The 26,356-nt window shown below is 36.3% G+C and overlaps 2 protein-coding genes across 3 annotated transcripts in view; one reads left to right on the forward strand and one right to left on the reverse strand.

Annotated features, from left to right (window-relative positions):
* Nucleotides 1–6,717, forward strand: part of ntn1a (netrin 1a) — a 69,868-nt gene extending 63,151 nt beyond the window's left edge. For both annotated transcript variants that reach the window (XM_081381761.1, XM_081381760.1), the window contains 2 exons: nt 981–1,055; nt 6,106–6,717. In XM_081381761.1, coding sequence (XP_081237887.1) covers nt 981–1,055; nt 6,106–6,434 — 404 coding nt within the window. In that variant the 3' untranslated portion in view covers nt 6,435–6,717. The remainder of the gene's footprint in view (nt 1–980; nt 1,056–6,105) is intronic.
* Nucleotides 6,718–9,286: 2,569 nt separating this feature from the next.
* The window catches only part of stx8 (syntaxin 8), a 93,305-nt gene continuing 76,235 nt past the window's right edge, over nt 9,287–26,356 (reverse strand). The window contains exons 9-10 of the mRNA XM_081381763.1: nt 17,071–17,172; nt 9,287–9,934 (exon numbers count right to left, since the gene is read on the reverse strand). Coding sequence (XP_081237889.1) covers nt 9,870–9,934; nt 17,071–17,172 — 167 coding nt within the window. The 3' untranslated portion in view covers nt 9,287–9,869. The remainder of the gene's footprint in view (nt 9,935–17,070; nt 17,173–26,356) is intronic.

Below are 26,356 nucleotides of genomic sequence, written 5' to 3' on the forward strand. Positions count from 1 at the left end.
AGGCATGGAGCGAGGGTCGGCCGAAACAATGAAGTTTGTTCATATGCAGGCGAGCTGAAAGGTTTTTCTCTCCCCCCCTCCTCCGTCTCCCCATTCCATCCATCCACTAAAAGAAGCCCATGACAATTGTAAGGGGAATGGCGAAAGCAAACTTCTCCATTTAAACATCTGCATGCTCGAAAGAGGTGTTTTTAATGATTTAATCGTGTCCGTGTCCTCTAAGTTGAAGGAGCAACTCGTTTTATCTGGGAAGAACTGTAGAAGAGGCCCAATCAGAACCGAATCCCTTGGGTTTTTCCCCCCAAAACACCATGTTTCTATTTTTACATACAACAAGCTTTTTTAAACACTTTATGTGCTGCTAATTTTCCCTCTGACCTCCCTTTGTGCTTGGGCAACCCTTGCTCCCCCCTTCACCGCAAACCTCCCTGAGTGCCGAACCAATAAATGCCAAAGGTTGAAATGGTCTTTAGGGGTTGCGGTGGGGGAGGAGGCATTAGGACAGACGTACAGGGTACAGAGTTGACAGCACCGAGAGGGAGGTGTCGTGATTCAAAAAGCCCTAATCAGGCCCATCATGGCACTGACAGTGGAGACAAGGGTGAGAAATTAGCATGGAACTGAAGAGAAAAAAAAAATCGCTGGGTGGCACAATACACTTGGCCTCAGAGGGCTCCCATCAGAGCAGGGGAGGGTCCAGACAGCCAGAGAGCAGAACGAGAGGGACCTTTTGTCTCCTTCCTTTTCTAAGGAGCAAAGGACACTTTGCTGAATGCCTCACAAGCCCTATTACAGCCTCACAATTAAACTGGGCAGATGGGTGTCACAACAGGCCAAGGCTTTAGGATAGATGTGTAGTTTGCAGAAGTGTCTCTCTTTTTGACAATGACTCTTTTACATTCTTTAATTGTGTGTTGTTGTTGTTGTTGTTTTTTCCCCATCTCAACCCTTCCTTTCTTATTTTTACCTCCAAAACTTAGACTGTGAATCCTACTGCAAGGCATCCAAAGGCAAGCTGAAGATCAATATGAAGAAGTACTGCAAGAAAGACTACGGTGAGTGAGAAAAAGTGCACACAGCACACTCCCACATTTATGCAGGTGGTTCAAATCCTTGCCCTCTACAACATCTTTATTCTTCATCCAAAGCCGAATTCCCTCGAGTCCCCTCAGTGTTGGTATATTGTAGTGATGGCTTACTTGGGGCTTTCAAGAAGAAAGTCAAAGGATCAAACAGGAGGAAAGGCCATCAGTGAGGGGTTTAGGGGAGGCTGCGTTGACGGACAGCCCAGCAGGTATTTCAAGCCCAAAGCGGATCAAACCATGGCAGTGTGACGGGCAGAAGGGACTGGAGTGCTCACAGATATCCTCATTAAGGGAAGCGCATGTCCCCGTCCTGCATTCCTGGGGGCAGCAGGCCCTCTCTTGTCCATGAAAAGGAGCAGATGTGCAGCCCTACAGAGGTGGGGCTGTTTCGCCAGTCAAGCGAGACCCCGTGGAACTTAAAGAGCTTAGCAGGTTTAATAACAGACAGAGCATTTTAACAGCTCTTTTGATTCATTTCAGTCAGCAAACACTGAAAATAAATTAGTGTAGGATTTCATTTGAAACAATTTTCGGGACCACTTTATTTTAGTGTCCTTGTTACGTTACATGTACTTACCATAATTACTTGCAACTAACCCTCAACCAAATCCTAATTCTACCCTAACGCTAAAGTAAGTACATGTAATTGCTTAATATTACTCAGCACTTAAATATATAATTACACTGTAACAATGACACCTTAAAATAAAGTGTAACCCACTTTCATCTTTTATTTACAACAGCGAGTGTTGAAGAGTTTAGGTCATTTATTAATGTCGAATAACAGATTATTTGGGTATAAGTATATAGGTATAATTCTAATATTTTTGAAAACTGCTATATGGAAATATCACCATACTATTCATGGTGGTCCATGGGTCGATGACAAATTAGAGTGTCCACAATAAAAAAAAGGAAAATATTTATAAATATTTAATTGTGACAAGAAATGTTGGTTTCATTTGGTTTTGAAAAAACATTTCAATACTTGTCAAGAAAAGTATAAATTGAATGACTCGTCACGTGGTGTAACCATCAAGAAAAAGTATTCACATATTTTCCTCACGCACTGTGTACATATATTAATCATTAAACATTTTTATATCTTTTTCAATGTAAGAAGTGTGTTATTTTTTGTAAATTATTATTATTATCAACATGTTTTTGGGGAAATCGCACCACATGACACTTTACAAACTGAACTAACCTTGCCTTATTACAAAATCATATATTTTTAGAGACTTAATTGACCTTGACAAAAGGGGTTCTTTCTGTTTTTTCTTTTTCTTTTTTTTAACATCAATATACACTACTGAGCAAATAAACACCAATAAGCATTGTAGTAGATTTTTATTTATTTAAATAATAATACAAATGTAAGCCAGTCTACTTAAGGTTTTCTTTCTTTCTTTAAAAAAAAAAGTTGTATCAGCCTGATACATTTTACTTTATGCCCCTCAAAATTTAAGAATGCATTTTAATTCAGAAAATGCTTATCACGTTTATTCTATTCACTTTATGCGTGAATTAAAATTTTAATTAATTTTTGTATACACTAAAAAAACTAAGACAAAAAAATTATAATAATAGTGTTAAAAAATAGTGTTGTCATTGACCCATAATTAAATTTATCCTTTAATTGAGCCGGACACCATTAAATTTAAGCTACGCAAAGTACTTATATTTATAATGGCCGCTGTGTACTTGTAAAGATGGTTTGTGATAAATGTAATAATGATTTAAAAAGCTTATGCGCTCCAGCTAAAGACATGATTTGATGGATAAGAAAGTGTTTATGCCCAATAGACCTCTGTATAATTCAGGATTTATTCAGGATAAAAAATAAAATAAAAAAGGGAATCTCTACAGCTTACAGAGGAGGTCTGGCACACAATGGTAGTAGCATCTAACATGATAAATACTCAATGTCATCACCTCCTGCAGATCAGCTTTGCATGTTCTCCTTTCTACACTGCCATTACTCATTTAAGAATTTATCCAGATAATATGGTCCCCCGCTGACTTCAATTTACAGTTGTCCTCAGTTATGGAGAGTTCGCCAGCTCCCCCTTTTACTCAAAAGTGAACAATCTAGGATAAACTCCCACATTCTGAGCATTAAACCTAATCCACTTTCCCTCTGCCTTCCTGAGCATCAGGGGGGCTTTATACGGCAGCACGGGGAGAAATGGCTGGAAATGGTATTGAACTTGAAGATGGAGTCATCTAAAGACTTATGAGGGGAATCAGGCATTTTGAGGCATGATATTTACAGCCTCATGCCTCATTGGCACATTACCCATAAAACACCACAGGAATCCTGACCACAGCTGGGCCACAGACATGTTGTTATCATTGGATAAACTACTTCCACCTTTCCAAATGGTGACAGTGACAGTTTTTCATAAAGTTAAAGGTTTTTGGATTTCATCTGTGATGATATTCTCACTTTCGAGTGTACTTAAAGTGTAATAATTTTTTTTTCTCCAAAATTAACGTTATGTTGTTCCAAAACTGTATGATTTTTTTTTCTGTGGAATACAAAACGAACTAAGGCAGTTAAACTCAAAAATTACAAAAAATATATATTTTATAAAGTCATACAATAGTTTTGTATAGGAAACAGAACATTATTCCCAGATTCATTGAGGCAGTGAGTTGAGAGTCAGATCAGTGCAATTCCAGAACAAAACTTTCAGACCGGTTATGTGAACTGCGTTAAGATTTTCACTGAAAAGATCACACAAAAGAATGAATCGTTTATGAATAGCTACGTCTCTCATTAACAAGCAAAGGAGAGCTGGTCTATCAAGATTTTTAGTGAATAACTTCATTTTTTGTGTTACTCTCAAAAAGCTATCAAATGGCATCAGAAGATTTGGAAATATTGTTATAATTGTTAATTTGAGTCATACCACTTTATTCACTCATTCACTTTGATTATAAGGAAAAGAACATCCAGGATATTCTTCAAAAATTCACTTTCTTTGTTCCACGGAAGAAACAAAGTCACACAGGTTTGGAACAACATGAAGATGAGTAAATAATAACAGAATGTTTATTTTTATGCAAAATATTGCTTAAAAAAAGAATTACAATTGATTTCAATGTATTCATAATTTAAACCGAATGTCATTAAACAAGCGATGATATGTTGCGATTTAACTTATTAAACTTATCAAAAATAATCTTCTAATAAAGTTTTTACATTTTTCTGGCTATTAACTCTTTCCCCGCCATTTACGGAAACTTACCCACATTCAAGTGTTGATCAAAAAAGAATGCATGAAGCTAGAATAAAACATTTTTATTTTCAAGCAGATGCTCTGTTCTTTCTTTATTTTATATATTGCATGTTCAGATATTCATAAAACTAAATATTCTGGGGGCCATGAAAGGTTTGTGAAAAATATCTAAAATGCTGGTGCTGGCTGGCAACTTAAAAAAAAAATCTGGTGAGGAAAGAGTTAAAGAACTCGCATCCTGGCACCCGATACAACTGAGAAGTCGAGAATGAGAATGTGGCGCAAGATATAAATTAATTCCTGTAAATGTGAAAATCGATCCATGTATTGGCATTTAATGAAACTTGTGAAAAATGTGAATTCTTATAAGCAGAATGTTTGTAATCTGGGGTTAAACGTTCTATATCAGAGGAGAAAAAAACATGCATGCTCTGCATGGCTCTAGCCTTAAAAACATGCAGACAGTGAGTAAAGTATGTAAAAACTGTAAATGGCCTGTAAACAACCATAAGCCTGTGTGATACCGCCTCAATCTGCAAAGCATTACGCAGACGAAATTAAATCTGCCTGTTTTGCTGCTCCTTTTTGTCGAAGTCACCTTACAAAGCACCTTGAAGGCTATTAATAATGAAAGGCGAACAGCATGAGTCTACAGGCAGTTTAAGCAGATTTTGGGGATTCACACTTGCAAGGATTGTCAAACTGCGGCAGGGTTTGAGTTACATGCTTTATTTAAAAGCACTTTAAAGCGAAGGTTGACCTTGCATTGATACAAACGACTTAATCAGTATCAGAGCCAGACTGAATCTGCGACACAACTATCATTTCACTTGTGGCTGGAAATTTTGATATTTGGGTAACACTTTACAATAAGGTTCATTAGTTAACATTAGTTAACTACCTTAGTTAACATGAACTAAGAACGAACAATAGCCTACTTCTACAGCATTTATTAATCTCAGTTAATATTAGTTTCAACATTTACTAATACGTTATTAAAATCAAAGGTTGTATTTGTTAACATTAGTTAACCCACTGTGAACTAACATGAAAAGCTTTATTTTTATTAACTAACATTAACAAAGATTAATAAATAGCTACTGTAACAAACTCATTGTTAGTTCATGTTAGTTAATACATTAACTAATGTTAACTAATGAACCTTATTGTAAAGTGTTACTGATATTTGGCTCAGCGTGAATATATTTATTTATTCAACAAAGATTTTAGGATAAAATGTACTTGCGATGGGGTCCAAAAGTCCATACACAAAATCTGTAGATTAAAATAAATAAAGAATTTGAAAATGAATATAATGAAAATAATGAAAATGAAGAAACTTTTTAGATTTCACACTATTTCTTGGCCACTAATCAAGACATAGAAAGTACTAAGTAATTCATGTATTTATTTATGCAATAAAATATTTGTATTAAATTATAAATTTAATGTCTTTGTCATTAGTGAGAAACTTTGTCACTAGTGATCTCAGACTTTCAGACCTTGTTGTGTGTAAGGTAATATTACATTATTTAAATGGGCAAACTTCAAGTTTAACATTTGTTTCATTCAGAGATTCATTTTGTTAATGACGCATGAAATTTAAAAAGTACAAAAATATTCCATGTAGTTTCTTAATTAATACTGCTTAAAATGATTTTAAATGACATGTTTTCATTTGAAGGGAGACTGCTGAAAGTGCTAACAAAATAGTGTTAATAGTTAATAGTGAAAAAAATAATACTTTTTTTTTTTTTCTTTCTGTTATTCTACAGCTGTTCAGGTCCACATCTTAAAAGCAGAAAAAGCCGGTGAGTGGTGGAAGTTCACCGTCAACATCATCTCCGTCTACAAACAGGGCGAAAGCCGAATCCGCAGGGGAGACCAGTTTTTGTGGGTCAGAGCAAAGGACGTGGCCTGCAAGTGCCCGAAGATCAAGCCCGGCAAGAAGTACCTACTTCTGGGAAATGACGAGGATTCCCCTGGACAAAGCGGAGTGGTGGCAGACAAGGGCAGTCTGGTCATTCAGTGGAGGGACACGTGGGCTCGAAGACTCCGGAAGTTTCAGCAGCGGGAGAAGAAAGGAAAATGCAAGAAAGCATAGTGAGGGGAAAAGGAAAGAGGTGGCCATCCAGAGCTGGACAGAGAAACAACAGACGAGTGGTGGATGAAAAGATAATAAGGGAAAGGAAGAGAAGAGAAAAAAAAAAAAGAGGAACTGAACATCGCTGCTTTGAATAAAGGCATGAAGACAATATTAACATTTTGTTTTTAAAATAGGAACATGTGTGAAGGAGTTCACGATGCAGTTTTCATTTCTTATTTGTTTCCTTCAAGATTTGTTTGCTGTTTGCCAATTTTGCACCTGTGTCCATTATAAAGAAAGGTATTGGATTATTTGTTAAATGGCTTCATGTTTCAGATCCATTTTGGCCGGTTTTGAGAATCAGATTAAGCTGTATTTCATATTCTAAATTCATATTTTTCAAGGTAAAAAAAAAAAAAATATGAAACAATATTTAAATGAATAGTTCTTTTTCAATACAAAAATAAACAAATAAATAAAACATTTTCACGAGTGAGCTTTAGCATTTAAAAATTCATATGCTCTAACTTATGCATAATGCATAATGGCATCTGAGATGCCAACATTTCAGAAATGTCAAAATTCTGTTTTCGGTGGGAATTTATAATACGACAGACGTCAAAACAACTTTTGCTCTTCTTAAGCCAATTTAAAAGATTCTTTTTCAAAGTCTGAAAAGTATTTTAGTTTCACTTTGTAACAACCGCATGAAAAACATGCATTATGCATATACTGGCGCATGTTATTTTTTTAGAATTAGTTCATTCAGCATTATTAGTTGTTGCAATTTTCATGAAGTTGCATGGTTTAACATTATCATTGAACGAAAAAGACTGCTCTTGTACAGTATAACATGTATATTTCATATAACACTACTAATTTGTTTAAGACTGGTGCTGCTGGGTTTTCCCAAACTCTACAGACTCTGAAACCGTCCCAGCAAATGCACGACAAAAGCAAATCAAAAAGTTTTCTGTTCAAAGTATGTTTCTGATTGCCTTTTCATCGTAGGTGGCCCGCAGTTCACTACTTTAAGGTTAAAGAATCATCTAACAATTGATGAAAAGAAGTAATGCCTATTTTCTTCAACAGTCCCCACTAATATAGACTACATTTGGTAGATTTTTTTTAAACAATGTCTGTTTAAGCCATGTGTAAATCTAGAACTTGCCTCACTTATTTACAGCAAGAACAAAATCTGTACTCATAATTGTTGAAAACTGATTTATGATCTATAAAAATGTAATGGCATGCTTGTACAAACCCCTAAAACAATTAGCATGCATTTACAATTATTTTTGAACTTGGAATAAAACCACCATGTATATTTTTGTATAAGACATGATGATTGAGGTAGATGACATGATTTCTTGCTCCATTTGATTCAATTGTTTATAGTCCGGACATGGACGATGACATTTTTTTTTTTTGTTAAAACAGAACTTCAGTGCGACGAGTCCAGTGTATAAACAGGCCTTTTTGTAGAAAAGTGTTGGTAGAATGGTGTGTATAGTTAGTATTTTTCCTTGTGTGTAAAACAGTATTTAGAAGTGTACGAACTACCTTTAACTAGTATTCATGAACTAGTATTTAGTTTTGTAAAGCGACAGCATCTCTCCTTTTACACATTTCCACGTCCAATTAGGGTCTGTGAATGTAGGAATGCATGTACAGTAATGTTTCACTACAACAGAGAATTCTCTTCACTGTGAGAAACGCTGCTCATACACACACACACACACACACACACACACACACACACTTATTTTGTTACTGATGAGACTGAAGTTCTCTAAAGTACAGCTTTTTCACTGATCTTTGAGGGGTCACTTAACGTTTGATGGTGTGGTCAGTCAAAAATAAACTGCAGGAACTGATCGTTTCAGTATCAAATACAAAAAAAAAAAAGAAAAAAAAAAAAAGACAGATTCGATGAACGGTTTACGTGCAGTAATCATAATCTTAATGCTTACTTCTTGTAAATGTACACAATGTATGGCATACAGATATTTATACATATGATGTATTTACCGGTTACAAACAATATTCGTAATACCACATGTAAATGTATTTTGTTTGGCACTCAGTATCTTAGTGCACACTCATTTTTTATTTTAAGTATTACAACGATGTAAATTTATGTTCAGTTTTTATTTTTCGCAGCAGTGGAAAGATGCCTCATGTATTTGACATTACCAGCAGACCTTACATACATTGCTTCTTGTTCATATTATGAATTGTAAATTTAGCTGTGGCAAATACAAGACGTCTGCAATATTGTTTTACAATGCATACTAATATATTATGGTTATTATAAGAAAATATTTAATGACACAAGACATTGTGGATTTTTTACATCCTTTTGCCTTTTTTTGTTGTTTGTTTTGTTTTGTTTGTTTGTTTTTTTACAGTCTGTGGTTGTTTAGATGGTTGTGATTAAAATCCAAAGGGGAAAATAACTACTGAACACCAACCTGGTAGAACTACATTCAGCATTCATTTGGAATAAAATCTCAAAAGGTTACTAGTGTGCTCTCTCATTTTTTCCCTCCCTGCTTATAAATTTGGCTTAAAAAAGTAATACATTAGTATTTATTTATTTAATCGTTTCGATTTTACAGTAAATATTTAAGGAAATAAGAATTGAGCGCACTGTATTTTTAAGTACAATCAACTTGGATGTTTAAGTCATTTAAACTTAAATTACATTAAACTGACTTAAAAAAAGGTTGAAAATTGCTTAACTTATTTCAATGAGTTAAAGCAATGTAAAAATATGGTGTCAGAACTTATTGATAATATAATTTTTGATAAAACATACATACATTTGCGACAATTAGGATTTCACCAATGAAACAGTTGAGACCAGGTTGTGTTAACTATATTTATTAGGTCACATTTTCAGGAAAAAAAGAAAAGAAAAGAAAAAAAGAATACATAAAAAGTGTTGAGAAAAATCACATATTTATTAGAATTATTTCTACTTAAAAAATAGAATCCGAACTGTAATGCATTTTAACAGACAATGAAAAAGAAGTTCAGAGCTTGTATATTTTAACCCAACAGCGGAGCTGAAGATTCTGTATTGCATTGTGACGCACAGACCTCGTTTACATGAAGGATACGGATCATTTTCTTCACTGCCAAACAAAGAATTTAAATAGGTTTTCCCCCCTTGGAGCATCTCATGGTTGTATTCATAATAATATTCAAAACCTTTCAAAGCTCTTTTCTATTTTTCTTTCCACTCCAAATTCTACTTTGATCATTATCTGAGGAGCAAAGAATTTCAGTTCTTCATAGTGGTCCATTCCCTGGCTTTTACCCAGTCATGGGTTCCATTACTTTCATAAATGCAGAAGGGGATAAGAGTGGGGTTTAGAGGGACGCGTTTTTTACCCCCCGAAAACACTCTGTATCTGTGCTGTCTTCTCTTCAGAAACATCCTCTTCATTACTTTTGCCAAGCTGCCACGACAATGATGGCGATGAGGAGAAGAACAATCACCACCCACATCCCTGATTTAAAAACACACACAAAACATCTTAATGAGCCAACACTCTTTGAGCAGACGATGCCCTAACAGAGATGTGCACATTTTAAATTCATCATTTGACTGATCTTTAGCACATGTGCATCCCTACCAGGGAAAAAACAAAAAACTTCAGAGATCTGTTGTTTATCTTTATGACTTGAAACACTTCCTAACTGTAATTTTAATGGTTGATTCATTTTATTTCATTCATTACTTGCATTTTTCATGTATTACTCATTAAAATAAACAGGGCTCGTAGCCCTGTGTATAATACAAGATCAGCACTAACTGAGGGTGAGAATGACAAACAAAATGTGGTGAAACTTTCAGCGATGCATCTGCCTTTCATCAATCTTTCTGATAGTCAATTTTCTCATTTACTCTGTGTCACCAGAGGAATTCCAGGAAGGTGTTGGAGAGGATGTCTCATCTCCTGTGAGTCACTTACATCACCCAGAACATGTGTTGTAGATCCGCTATTACAAAACTGATGGTTCTGACTCGGATTAAATGAACCAATCAATCCTCAACTGTGACTAAACATCCTGCATTCATTCTACATAAGTTAGGCTTGAACTACTTACTGGATTAATCAAATGGAAGTTTTATATGAATATGAATAAAATTATACTTTAGTGCTTTTCATTACCTGGCCTTTCTATACACAGGCTAACCTTTTAAATTTAAATGAATACATTTAAGGGTGATTCTTCAATCTAAGGCTGATATTTGAAATTTTTGTGTCTTAAAATCCTCAACCTTCAAGTGGATTTTGGTACATTGTGATGTGGAATTTGATATTGTCTGTGATGGTAATGATTTTTCACTTTTTGTTGGATATTCGATATCCATTATCCAATATCCTATTGGATAACATAAATAGATCCTATTAGAATCAGATCCAAATTAGGTCTATCAGTTATTGAAGTTTGAATTTTCAAAAATGAAACTAAATTATTTCCGAATGAATATGCTCAAATACTCACTGATTTGCTAATAACTCCTAATATACAGTAGTTACACCTCAGATTGCGATATAAAAATCTTAAAATGAATTTCATTTCTGATCTTCAAACTGTCAATTACTACAGTAAATAGAAATAAAACGATTTTTTTGTCTAAAGTTTTCAAAAACGTTTGGCATGACGGTAGTGACAGAAATGACAAATATTAGTGACAGCAAGTCTTTTTTTGTTAAACAAAGAAAATAAATACTGTATACATCAATTCCAAATTGAAATAAAAAATAAAAAGTATGAAAAAAAAGTCGAATTAATAACAATATATGAAATTAATGACATAATTAATGAAATTGTTAAATATAATTTAATTGTTTAATTTTAATAACTTAGGTAAATAGACAATAAAAAATTATACAGCTAATAAAATATACCCTTTAAAACTACTAAAACTTTTTTTCTCTCTCTCTAAAATCATCCTAGGAATTTTTCCAAGATCACGCTTTTCAACATACACAACTTCTGACTATGTTTGTCTCGAGTCTAACTTTGTTTCTGCAAACTCTACAACATAGCACACATGCCATCATCTGTCACGTAATTTCAAAACATGCTTATCTCTGCTAATCAGACAGGATTTTTGACATATGCGCTGTTCGTCATGGACACTGGCTGGTACTGTATTTGCAGTGCTTTAGTTTACATTTCTCTCATAGTTTGGCTCGGTGGCTGTGCGTTCCCAACGGAGATCATAGCGCCAGCTGGCCTGCACTGAAGCACAGGGTAAAAGGAAGCCGTGCTGAACAAACTTGCGCTGCTATTATGAAATACCACCGATCTACCAAAGCCTGCTGCGGGCAGGGCATGAGTTAGGAAATAACGCCACACAACCGGCAAATGTCCAATTTTTTTTCTTACTGTGACTTGGAACAATGGCACAATTTTAGTGAACAGACCCCTATCCCCACTGGAAAACGACAGAAAACAGGCAAGAGAAGAAAATACGGTCCACCCATCTTCACTGAACTGGTAAACCTGTAGAAAACAATTTAATATGATGGAAAAACATCTCCCAATGAACTTTTTTTTTTTTTGTATAAAATGCCAAATGGCGAAATGTCATTCAGATTTAAATCCGCCTAAAGAGAACTGTGCAAAACAAACTCTCATTCACACTGTGAGACTTCTTCGCTCCTCTTTTTCACCTCTGAGACACTGTCACAGTCCTATAAGCAATCAAATAAGCTTTGTAACCCAATCACGCTGCCCCAATGACAACAATAATATTTGCTAGATAAATAGATTAGTGTGCACAGAGGGCAGAAGACCTGTGAGGCCACCCAGGGGCAGAACAAAGGACACGCATTCTTCCCAAGTGTCCTTTATTTATTTAAAATCAAAGTCGAGGGAGAAAAAGAGACCCGCAAAACTCTAAACTTCAACTTGTCATAGTCAGGGGCTAGATTAGAAGATTCCAAACAAAAGATGGGCCTGAAATGTATCATTTTCTGAACAGATGATTTTGATCTGCCTGTCAATGTTCCTAATAGTTCTTTTTTATCTTTTCAAAGAGGATTGTTGTAAAGTATTTGGTTGTAGAATGTAAACAAATTAAAAACGAATTACATGAATGAAATAACATCAGACTTCATACATTCCAATATGATGGCACATCTGGCTTTTAATTTAGCATTTGGCTGCAGCACTAAAGTTCACCTTTTTGATGTAAAGATGTCGGTTGTATTCCAAACTGAAGACAAATGCTATATATCTATCTGTACACTATCGTTCAAAAGTTTCGAATTATATATATTTGAAAGAAATTAATACTTTTTTCAGCAAGAACGGGACAGCAAAGACATTTACAATGTTACAAAAGATTTCTATTTCAAATAACTGCTTTCTTAAAATGTTCTATTCATCGAGGAATCCTGAAAAACGACGTATCACGGTTTTAACTCAAATATTACGTTACAATGATTTATGATATACAATGATATATTAATTAATAATGATTTCTGATTATCATGTGACTAGAGTAATAGCTGCTGAGAATTCAGCTTTGCCATCACATGAAAAAAATATATTTTAAACTATATTAATAAAAACAGATATCTTAAATCGCATTCATTATTTCACAATACTACTCATTTGTTCCCCTGTATTTTTTATCAAATAAATGCAGTCTTGGTGAGAACAAGAGACTTTATTGCTATGTGCAAGAACTCATGTCGTTCTTCCTCTGGCTTTCAGACAACACAGCAAAACAGTTTTCAACTAGCTGAATGATTCATTTTAAAAGAAATAAATACAAGTTGGACTAAACAAAGTGTCTGAAATATATACACAGAAAGTAATTGTAGACACTTAGACAAAAAATATGAATTATCAACAATCCTCTTCTAGATAATACAGTATAATATGAACACCCAAAATAAGATTGACACAGGAGATAAATACTGCATAAACCTTGTGTCCACAGGAGTGAGAGATTAGAATGCTGGAGAGACCTTGAAAGTGTTGTGGCATGTTATATTTTCAGCAATTTCTTTCTACCAGACAAAGACAAGTGTCAAACAAAGTTGGGAAACGTGAGGAGTGAAGTGAGTCGGGGGAACAGAAGTGGGGTACGGGCGACAAGGCAGTGAGGAATTTTTCCATTCATCAAACCCTCCTCTTCACCCCCCTTCACAGAATACATGAATATGGTTAGGTGTTAAAAGCAGACGCGGGACAAGAAGAAGAGGGGTAGAGAAATAAAGGAGCGAGAAAGAGAATCAATGCAAAACTCAGTGATTCTGGCCTCCAGCTCTGGGATCTGCAAACAAACTTTAGTCTGTGGAGTCCTCTGGACAAACAAATGGAATTATGCGTCACATTAGAGAAGCAGGACAAAGCGCAGCAACGCATTTATTTCCAAGAGAAATTCAAGACGGATCTTTATAGGGCAAGCAGAAGAGATGTAGTTAAACTGGCTCTCACTAAAGAAAAATAATCCGTTTTATTATTCACACCCTGCACATGATCATGGTTATAATAAAATGAATTCACGATCAATTCCATGTCTTCTACGAGGAGCTTATTTAATAAATAATGTCTTGATGTAACTTGAGATAGTAAAAAATCCTTCTGGCAAGTCAGCTCTCTTAAAGCAACAGCTCTCCCAAAAATGACAATTCTTTTCAAAAAAGGTTTGTAGTGAGAGCGTATTGGTTGAACATCTTTCATCACCCAAAACATCAGAATTAAAGTTAGTTAGAAAATATGCCAACATTTACTCAACATTATGTTGTTTCAAACCCTTACGACTTTCTTCCATGGAACAAAACAGGAATAGAGGAAGAAAAAGATCTTAAGCGGAATGTTTAAGCTGGTCTTTCCATGCTGTACAATTTTGTAGAATTTACAATATTGTAGAACTGTATAATGTTGTGAAAAGAGGCTGTCAAGATCCAAAATTGAACAAAAATTACAAGATTTTTATTTTTATTTATTTTTTACAACAAATAGTGCAAACATCTTCAATATGTTCAGAGAGTCTTTGGAAGTCAAATGATAGTCTTGTGTAAGGAACAGACTAAAATTTGAGCTCAAAATTCTGAGTTTGCATCCATTCATATATGTCATGTCCAGATGCATTTCACCAGGTTTGACAGCCCCTGACCACTGCCCACTTTCACTCCATGAAAAAAGAGGCCTAAATTTCACGGCCTAAATTCATACATGAGGGTGAGTAAATAATGAAAGGATTTTTGGGTGAAGTATTCCTTTAATGAAGAGTGTAATGAAGACAGATAGTTTGTGTCTGCTTCTTGAGTATACAGATATGCTTCAACATTTACCACATGTGAAATGATTTAAGTGTTTCAGACATGGTTGGCATGCACAAAACTTGAGAAATCTGAGAGGCTGTAGTCATTGATCACATCACAGAAAATGCAATTAAAGGAATTGTTCACCCATAAATGAAATTTCTGTCATCATTTACTCTGCTCCAATGTCGTTCTAAACATAATTTAAATACTGAAATTAGTTCTCTTCCATGAATCTACAATAAATGCAGACTGGGCTTTTAAAGCTTCAAAAATAAATAACATTTAAATAAAAGTATCATAAAAAATACTATATTCAACGCCTTCCGAAGCCATGTGATCGTTTGAGATCACAGAGTCAGAGAACAGGATCAGTCCAATTCATGATTGATCTGGATCAACCAGTTCATTGAATAGATCTGACTAAAAAGAACAATTTTTTTTTACAAATTATAAATTGCTGCTTCTCTCATGAATGCACCAAAGAGACCTGGGTTCAAATGTCAAAGAAAAGTGAAAAAAAAAGGTCCCTCAAAAAAGCTTCTGTATTGTGATACATCGATCGAGTGAAACGAACAGGTCCTTCGGACCACCCTCTCAGCACTGGGCATCACATGAACTCCAACTTTCTGGTTTGAATCTTACCTCACAGGTAGGTCTTTCAATGTGGCTGGGGGCATGGGGGGCACATCCAAAGCACATCAACTGTTCACGGGAGTTCCTCAGGGATCAGTTCTTGGCCCTCTCCTCTTCTCTATATACACTACACTGCTGGGACCCATTATACAGGCATATGGTTTGTCCTACCATTTCTATGCTGATGACAAACTACTTTTCATTTTGACCAGATGATCCAACGGTAGCTGCACAGATCTCAGAGTGCCTGGCGGACATCTCGGCATCGATGAAAGAAAAAACCTGCAACCCAACTTAGGAAAGACAGAGTCTCTCGTCTCCCCTGCGACTCGGACTGTATAGCACAATTTCACCATCCAGCTAGGTTTATCTACAATAATCCCATCAATTTCGCTCAGAAATCTTGGGGTAATCTTTGATGACCAGTTGACATTCAAAGACCACATTGCAAGGACAGCAGGATCTTCCCAACCCTCTCCGGAATGCGAATCCCTGACAATATTCAAGAATCAACTGAAAACTCATCTCTTCCATCAGGACTTAACTGCATCCTGCTGGAAAAAAAAATCCCCTATGCTTTCACTATTCTTTAGTCTCTCCCTGTTCTAGTTTGTACTATTCTAAAAGATGTCTAAAACTTTGTATTACCTGCACTTCTTGTGTTTATTGCCTCTTTATGATGAATCGCTTGTATTCCTCATTTGTAAGTCGCTTTGGATAAAAGTGTCTGCTAAATTAATAAAGGGAAATGGAAACGGATTATCCAAAATAAAATAATGTGGGCCGGAGTCTTGATTCTATCTTTTGGTTGTTTTTGCAGACAAAGTGATTGGAAAAGTCCAACATACTGTACGTCACCAGAGATAAGTCTGTCGTTTCACCAGAATATGGAGTTATGATATTTTGATGCAAATGAAACATGCAAGGATGAATTGTTCACAGTAAAATCAATAACCTGCATTTAGAAAATAAGTAGGTTGACTTTACATGTCATGCTAACTTTAAAGCTATTGAAAGATTAATGTTTTTGCATCATGAAAGTTAAAAAGTTTTTCCATCATGTTAAATGGTTTTCTTCAAGTTGTATAGACTACTTTGGTTAAATTTGTATGGTGCTTTAATTTGGATCTGGACAGCCCTAGCCCTCATTCACTTACATTATATTGAAAAGAGCACTCATGAAGTTCTTAAAAACTGACCTTTTGTGTTCCAAAGAAGAAAGTCAGACATAAGTTTGAAACAACATGACGGAGAGTAAATAATGACAGAAATGTACATTTTTGGGTGAATTATCTCTAACATAAAAACAGACAAAATTAGACCATAGAAGAAAGTACTCTGAAATATACAGATGTAAAATAATGTCTTGCAGAACTTTCCAGAAATCGGTGCAAATGACCTCTCTAAATGTCTCAGCCTGATCTCACTGCTGCTCCAATAACAAACTCACAGATCACATGCAGATGGCCCAGTAAGAGCTCATAGCACTGAGACCGACCATAATGTGCAGATCTGACTTTGCCATTTACAGGCAGTGTGCTTTAATCCCTTCAGTTCTGAAGACTGCTCTAGACGCAGTAGGGAGGAGAAAAGGGACAGAGAGAGAGAGAGATGGCCGTAGATCTGAACGATAGACAGGCTTATTGTTGCCGGGCTCTTGATGCACATAAAAAGAGTACATAAAACCAGGGCTACAGTGGCAGAACACTCACCACATGAAGCGGACTTGGTTTCCAACAGCCTGACTCTGTGCGTCTCGTTTTTGATGCGGCTGTCCGTCTTGTCCACGAGCTGAGTAAGGTCATCGATGATCTCTGAAATACACAACAAGCCAAGTCAGTACAAGAGATCATCATTGTCGTCTTAGTGCATGATCCTAGAGAGAGAACGAATGACATACAGAAAGAGAGCAGCAGACGATATGTGAAAGTAATCTCCTGCCGTTGTTTTGTGGTATGTATGTGGGATTTATAGTGGCCAGAAATATGTGGGTTGTGTGTGCTGGTAGCTGTGACTAAACCGCACACCATCTGAGGCCTTAACGATTGAATTAGCAGATCAATGTTTGCCAACATCTGTATGATTACCACAAAAACATAGCCACAAGTGGCAACAACTTGTGTCCAAGCAGACTGGACCACAATTGCAAAACCGATCATATGGATGCAATTGTTTTGGATTAAGTTCTTTGATCCCAGTTTTGAGGATTTCCCTAAGTTATAGCGCCCCCTAGTTCCATAAAATTGGAGAAATGTGGCATGTATGCTTAGAATATTGTAAAGTTCAAGATAGCACTCATAAGATGTGTTCCAAACTTTCCTGATCAAATGCTTGCATCTTCTAAAAGTGGAGTGTATGAAGTTTCATTAAGGTTTTACTTTGAATACAGGTCCATTGAAAAAATAAACGGGCTAGTTTCTGTATAAAGATTTTAAAATTCAAAACTCATTTTGTAACTTTTCATACATTTTCGAAACATTTCATAACTTTTTGTCATTACCATCTCTAGATGATACATTCAAGTGCTATTGGAGTTATTGTAAAAGTGTAAATTTGATAATTATAATGTACACACACACACACACACACACACACAAACACAAACACACACACACACACACACACACACACACACACACACACACACACACACACACACACACACACACACACACACACACACACACACACACACACACACACACACACACACACACACACACACACACACACACACACAAAAAAAATATACTTGCAGACTAGTGGGACCAGACTACTGAATTTGGGGTCTTTGGGATTTAGGGACTGACACCCAAACTCTTTTAGAGCAAAAATAAATAAATAAATACATAAAGAGGAAGAAGAACAACATCAGAACAAACACAAATGATTCCAGCTGCTTTGTTGCTTGGACCCCTTAAATTAAATTACTAAAATAATCAAACAGAAACCCATACATTTTTTGATTTCCTGGAAAAAGTAAGATGAAGTACTAAAGTTTATATCAAATTTCTCTATCTGGGAGAAAATGTAGAAGATCTGGAGAGATACAGATACCTTCTCACTCCATCATGTGAATGTCACAATTCCATACTGTGTTTTTTATAATTTATTTATAAGGCAGTAGAAAGAGACAGGAGAGCTGAGGGAACGGGATTAGGACACAATGCGTCACAAATATGACATTTAACAAATTAGATCTTTTATCCACATTAAAACTGGACATTCAATCAAAAATACCTGTAATTAACTAAATTAATACAATAATAAAATGTTCTACATTTCATACAGTAATACTATCCATCACTAGAGCTATGTTTTACAGTACTTAAATAACTAACCATCTGTATTATGATTTGCTGTGTTCTTCTGTCTGTTTCAGAGTTGTGGAACTAATCCACCATAAATTCATTTTTATGAGGTCAGATTTATCCTAGAAAGTATAAGACAGTAGGGACTGAACATCATCGGGCAGTGTGCCATTGAAAATTTCCCAGGACAGTGTGTTGTAGCCATCAACCTATCTCAACAGGACAACACACAACACCATTTATATCACTGAACATGGGCATTGTCACAAGATGACATTGTACTTAATATGTGAATGAAATTCTGTTGCCAGACTTTTCTTTTATCATTGCATAAAGCTAAATATGATTAGAGGTGATTTTATTCACAAATAATCAAATTGAATTTAGCTTTAAGAATATTTAAAGGGGTCATATAATGGTACATGCACTTTTACAAGTTGATTGTATTGAAATGTGTGTTGGCAGTGCCTGTACACAACCATCATAAAATGATAAAAATCCATCCAGTGTTTTTTTTAAATCTTCTTATATGTTTCCTCCCATCTCAAATCAAGCTGTTCGATTTTGTGACGTCACAAAATCGATGCCCCTCCCACGATGGTTGATTGACAGGAGCGTTTCAACACAGACCCGCCCTCGCGCCCTCGTGAGCGAGCTGTCAATCATAGCACGCGCCTACTGGTGTTCTGTTCTTGGGTGTAATAACACAACACAACAGTCATTTTGATGTTCCTAAATCCGAACCGCTGAAGACGCAGTGGCTGAGTTTGTTTTCGAAGGGAATATTCCCCACGATCAACGTCAATGCTTTCATGTTTGCGCGAATCATTTCACACACCAGACTGCTTTACAAACGAGGATCAGTATAAAGCTGTTTTTGCAAAGAAGCTGCTCCTGAAAAAAGAATCGGTACCAACTATTCATGTTCCTGCTAGGGGTGGAACGGTACATGTATTCGTATTGAACCGAATCGGTACGGGCGTCACGGATCGGTGCATGAATTTACACGGAGAATACACGGTATAAAAATAAATAAAACTCGCGTGCAAATTAATTAATGTAATGCGGGACTACTGTTAGATACGCAGGTTATTTAGGGACACCTAATCTGTAGCCCCGCCTTAAGCTAGGTTTGTTTATACTTTCGCCTGCCTCCGAAGCGCGAGCCTCCCCAAATGGACGAGGCATTTATACTTCGCGCTCGCCGGTGTACTATTCTTTGAAACGACAGGGTGCGACTCGGTGTAATTGTCCTAAACCATCAGGAATCAGCGGTGAGAAGTAAGGTACACTCGTGAATGTTTATTTTAGTACAACAACACTTTAGTACACCAAAACCACACTACAAAATAATTGTGTAAAGCAGTAAACTAGATTATTCCTTGTGACATTAGAAAAAAATGGATATGAGAATGTAACCTACAACTACATTAACGTTATCTTACATAATGTCTAAACATTTTTATTTAGTTTTGTCAACCTTTTTATAAAACATGGCCATTTATTTTTATTTAAAGGGCTTATGTCTGCTATTGTAGGCTCATTTTGTTAATGTAAGCAACTAATTTAGACGCAAGAACTGGGTGCCGGTGCTGTGAGATGTACATGCTCGGCCAGATTCGGCTCAAAGTCGTGCGTCTTCGGATGTGGAGCCGCACGCGCTAAAAAGCCGTGCACTGCACACCGCCACACGAAATGTGGCCTTGCGCACCCAACGCGCACGACCGCCCACACTGCAATGACGACATTTTTGCCGCGCGCACCCTCGAGCGCACATAAATAAGAGAAGCTTTGTTTTCAGTTTTATAGCTGATTATCTTATTTTGTTTACATCTTACTTTACACACTTCAGGGCAGGCTGTTGCAGCAAGCTCAGGGGAGAGACTGTATGACACTAGGTGGTACAGCCTGAGACATGTACAATAAAAAAAAATTGCCTTCTGCATTTTTGTTTTGATTTTCCCTCCATTGTACCGAACTCGTGCCGAACCATGATGTCTGAACCGAGGTACGAACCGAACCGTGACTTCTGTGTACCGTTCCACCCCTAGTTCCTGCTGCACCTCCAGAAGAACTGAAGTGAGTGTAACGTTTTATTGACCTTTATATTAATCTTTATATTAATCTTTGCAAATCGCTTGCATGCTTCACGATGAATGCGACTATTTTTATTTTATTTTTTTTCTATGTATGACGTCCTCAATATAATTCATAATCCCATGTTTATAATGAACAACGCGTTATGGTTATTGTGTTACAAACGGTGTACGCACAGAACAGAGGGGCGGGGTGAGCAAAGCTCATTATCATTTAAAGACACATGCACTTAAACGGAGCGCTAGAAACAGAGCTGTTTTTGACCAGGTAAAATTAGTGTTTTCTTACAATACTAATGAGAATTTTTAATTAAAGTATATTACAAACTTTTAATTTAGACCCTGAAGAATCATATTAGCTTGTACAAAAATGACATTATATGACCCCTTTAATAATGTTATTTTAATAACTATCACTTACATGCAACATGGAATTCAAAACTCTGCTTGCATGTCCCATACCTCTTCTTGTGTTTATGGAAATTGTTCATACATAAGAGTAAAATTCCTTTAAAAACACACAAATGTGCATGGTGCAGTGTGCTGAGTTTAGAGTTCTAACTTAGTATGCTGAGAATCCTTTGAGACTTTCCAACCCCATTTTTAAATCTAAATCTATTATGCGCATTGGTACATTAACTTTGTATCACACGCTTGAGAAATACTGTGTTGAACCACCATCTGAACAGCATCTTCTCATTTTCTTTAAGCTGCTGAAATGAGCAGAACGTGAACTTCAGAGTAAAAAATAATAAAAAATGCTGCATCTGACAAAATGGAAAGACAAAAAAAAGAAGAAAAAAAAAACAAAAAAAACCTTAAGCACAAAATACCACGGATCATTACGGAATATGTCCAATACAATATTATTTATGATTAAACAAAAAAGTTAATTGTCCGTTTTGCTTTGGTGTAGATCTAGCTGTGTGGCTTCCCTCCACCCTGCTCTAAAAACACTAACCTTGCTGAAAGGCTCTTTCCAGAGTAGAGAGAGAATGAGCGAAAGAAATAAAACAGAGAGTGAGAAATAAAAGGAAATAATGAAACAGGAGATTAATGAGAAAATGGCTAAAACAAAAAGAATGAACAAGGGAAAAAGAGCAAGAGTGAACAGGTTGACCTGTATATGGACTCTGAAGTAGAGCAGAACACACACTCGAACAGAAACCATGACTGTAAAAACGAGCAGCTTACTGATAGAATTTCAATACCTAGAAGCAGCGAGCTGGATGTAATTCAGCAGAAACGGGAAGTTGTACATTTTTTCTTCTGCTTGCTGCCATCAGCCTGCCAACTCAAATAATCCTCGCTCCACTGTGCAACAAGCTGTTTTGATGAAGCTTGATGAAGAAGAATCTCCAACACATTTCAGACTCTGATACAGAAGCCAAAACAGCCGTCACTCACAGCATTACTGTTATTGGTGGAAAGAGTGGAAGGACCAAAGGTTATGTATATAATGTGTCGTGTCAGCTGATAGGTACAAAAAGATATAAATCAAGAACCAAAAGGAAGCCAAAAAACACCAATGGAAACACAATACCACTAAGAACCGCAGATCAAGGCATATTTTGAAACGCATTACAGTGATTTTACCACGGGTGAATGTGCGGTCAAAGCAGACTTCTACTCATTTCCATTAAAACACATGTGAATAAGGACAGTGGAAACACAAGCATATGTGTAGAAGTTATGTCTTTTGCAAATTTTAAGTTTGTAAAAAATTTGTATAGCAAAAAGATGTTTGACCAATAGAGTAGAGTACCAATACCTTACAGATTCATGCATTTGTTATTTATAACAAAGTTAATTATATGTAGCTTTGGAGTATTTCCACAAGGATGGGGAGAACACATGACCACAGAGGCCTGGCCAGAGGCATGTGGTTGGATGGAGGTGCAGGTTTCCTGGCTGCGCTATAGACCAAGAACAGGTTCATGAGAATTAATTTGACAGCTCTAGGAAGAGATCTGAACACATTTCTGAAGGACGAAAGCCAGTTTGGCAGCAGAGTTTTATGGTCAAAAAGGACAGATGCAGTCTGAGGTCAAAAAGTGATTTTTTTTTTCACTTTTCTTCTTCAGAATATCACCCTGTTACAAACACGTACTTCAGTTTCATTAAAAGAATGCTCAACTTTCAATACAAGTTGGACAAAAAGCTGCAGTAAATATCTTTTTGTGGTTTAAAAAAAAAAAAAAAAAAAAAAATCAGTTATTGAGCAAGTACATTAGTGTTGAAAACTCTTCCTAAATCTTACCCTGATTTGCAACGGCAAGCTTCTAAAAATGATTAATAATTTGAGCTGTCGAGTCCTTCGCGTGGTTACGTCATGTCTGTAAACAGAAAAAAGAAGACCCCGGCTACTATATGGCGTGTGCTGAAGATACAGTTGCTTGGAAAGACGGCACCTCTCGCTGGTTTCATTCGGATTACATAATCAGAGAAAATTGGTTTCCTCAATTTGAATTGGTTCACTTAAAAGTAGACATTTCAAGCTTTTTATATACATATTTCTCATGTACAGTTGTAATCAAATTATTCAACCCCCATTGCAAATCAGGTTTATTGGCAAAATTTACAGACTTTCAGCTGTTTGCAATGAACAAATCAAACAACAAGTAACTGAAATAGCAATGGCAATTATACACTGAGTTTTGATCCACTTTTGTGACATGCAGTTTCAAATGATGTATTACTCTTATCTGTATGATCAAAAACGAAAGAGTAGCCTAGATTATTTTCTCTACAGTTCAAAGTTTCGTGTTTTTTGACAACAGGTGATTCCCCAGATGTCAATGATGACCACCATTTAGACCTTTCTAGATTAAAAGCAGCCATAGATGACAAGTTTAACCCTATGCATATGACAGATCCACTCTGATGGGATGATCACAGATTCATCCGCACAGAGGAGCAGTGCCGAAGCACAACCCACATTAAAAATAACTCTGAAAGTTAGATTCTGTCATTTTGCCAATTATTTGGTGTTATAAAGTACACCGAATTGCTAAGGACCATTTGCAGAAGCCGAAAGAGTTGGCGTGGTCTATAGGGCTGGGTTTCGATTCAAATTTCAAGAATCGATTCGATTCCGATTCTCAAGATCTTGAATCGATTATCATTATTCGATTCGATCCGATTCGATCCGATCCGATCTTCGAGATTTAGATAATGGTTTTTGAAAAAAGCATTTTTTTCCAGCTGTTACCTGAATTACAGGACTGTAGTTATGCAACATATTGATACTATTATTATAGACATTCAACTGCAAATTAATGGAGTATTGGTGGTTGTAAAGAACAATCCCCCTTCCAGAGTGTTGATACAACTGCTTTCACAAACTTGCACTGGTGTAGACGACCGAGGACGCAGAGGTATATCAGCACCAGTAGACCGATTATTTAGACGCGAACCTGATGTATTATTAAAAATGACATTAAGAATTTTCCAAAAAGCTGCTATAGTTCAGATGCAAATGCACCTTTATTTTTTATTTTAATGATCAACATTTAGAACACATTTGTTCTAAGCCAGTGCAAATGTAAACAGATTGTTGGTTACTGGCTTCACAGTAAACAGAGTAGAGATGCGCGGATGGGCTATTACTTCAACCGCATCACAAAACTCATCCGTCCGCAGTCTCCGCACCATCGTTTTTGACCAATTTTCAAAACCGCACCCGCCCGCCATCCACTTAATGTATGCATACATAACATTTTTTATTTGATTGGTTAACCGCCCGCCACCCATCCGAATTTAATTAAAATATAATTTTTCGTCACGATATCCACCCGATCCACGGTTTATCCGCGGAGTCCGCGGCTGTAACCGCCAACCGCGCATCTCTACACAGAATGTAAATAAAATTTGAACTTACAAAACCTTTAGAAAACCTTTGCTTTTGTCAAGCTCGTTCTCTGCATTGCTTCTGAACCCGAAATGGTGTCAGATCGCAGCTTTGAGCGTTTCTGGAGTTTTCAAAGCAACCGCATGCTTAACGTTACTGACGTTGTTTTAATGTCCTTCCACCTCGCGCGCATGCGTGAATTCAATGACGCAGCAAGTTAAAGTTCACGGGGAAAATCGATCCTCTGAGTTACGGATCGATCTTTAGAAATTAATATGAAAATCGATTCAGAATCGGTGAATCGATTTTTTCAACACAGCCCTAGTGGTCTAGCGCTACCTGTTTTCCGTCGTTATTATTGGGCTGCCAATGCCAGGGCTATGATGTTCTGGCGGCTTAGTGATCAATCTGCTGATAAATTGATGGACACCCAACCCAGGTGGCTGTACATGGAGGCTCGGTCAGTTGTTGGTAGCTCTCTTGCTGCTATTCTTTTTTCAAACCCTGTACCTTTAAACACACAATGACCTTTAAAAATGTTGTTGTGCTCAATTCCATTAGAATTCTAAATTAATTGAAGACTGTTTTGAATATTACACGTCCTTCAGTGCACCAGTCCTTGTGATAATCATAATTTTTTGCCTGGCCAGTCAGATAAGGTATTTTCACTGTGGAGAAACAAAGGACTGAGCACGATTAAGGATTTCTATACTGATGGAAAATTTGCCACTTTCGAACACTTGTATAAAACCTTTGATCTTTCCCAATCACAATTTTTCCGATATCTACAGCTGTGCCACTACATTAAACATTCTTTTACTGAGTTTCAGGAGTTACCTCAAGATCATTATCTGTATGATCTTTTTGGTCAACCCCCTAATGCCAAACAGTTGGTGACTCGGTTTGTTTCTTTGTTTGTATCTCATTGTTCAGTCTCTTCAGATCACATCATACCAAATCTAAACTTAATAAAATTTACCCTTCAGTTTCCCCATTATGCGATAGATGCAAGAGCTCTGATGGGACGCATGCTCATACTTTTTGGTTTTGTCCTGAGATTTCTGAGTTTTGGAAGAATATTTTTCTGTGGTACTCAAACGTCGTTGGAGAAGATATCAGTCCAGATTTGGGGTTAGTTTTGTTTAGATGTTCTGACCCTATATTAGCATTGACCCATTCTCAGCAACTGTCCCTTATGTTTGGTATGGTGGTGGCTGGTGGCTAAAAGGGTGATCTTGATGGACTGGAAGTCCACTGTACCACCCAGCTTTCATAAATGGCTGGCTGAAATGGTTGCTGCCCTCAAGCTCGAAAGGATTCGTTTTTCTAGAGTGGATGCTTCTAAATTTTTTTATAAAGTCTGGGGCCCCTTCCTTAGGCATCTTTCTGAAGCATAGTTGAAATATGCTTGAGCCTATATGCAATATAGGCCTTTTGTGCAACTTTGTTTGTTTTGTGTTTGTATAAAAACTGTTATAAATAAAATTATAAAAAAGTAGTATATAGTTCATTAAACAGACAAAAAATGTGTTTCAACAGCAAAGCGAAAAAAAAATTAACACATATGCTAATTTGAAACTAACGAGATGGAAACCGGAACAACTGACACACTGAAAAGATCTAACTGAAAATAATAATTCATAAGTCATTTACATATATGCATTTACCAGAAACTTCAATCTAAAGCATCTAAAAAAAGGATATTTCACCAACATTTTTTAATGTTCTCATAATTTACAAC

Source organism: Scardinius erythrophthalmus (assembly GCF_964197995.2).
Source record: "Scardinius erythrophthalmus genome assembly, chromosome: 12".
Taxonomy (NCBI): domain Eukaryota; kingdom Metazoa; phylum Chordata; class Actinopteri; order Cypriniformes; family Leuciscidae; genus Scardinius; species Scardinius erythrophthalmus.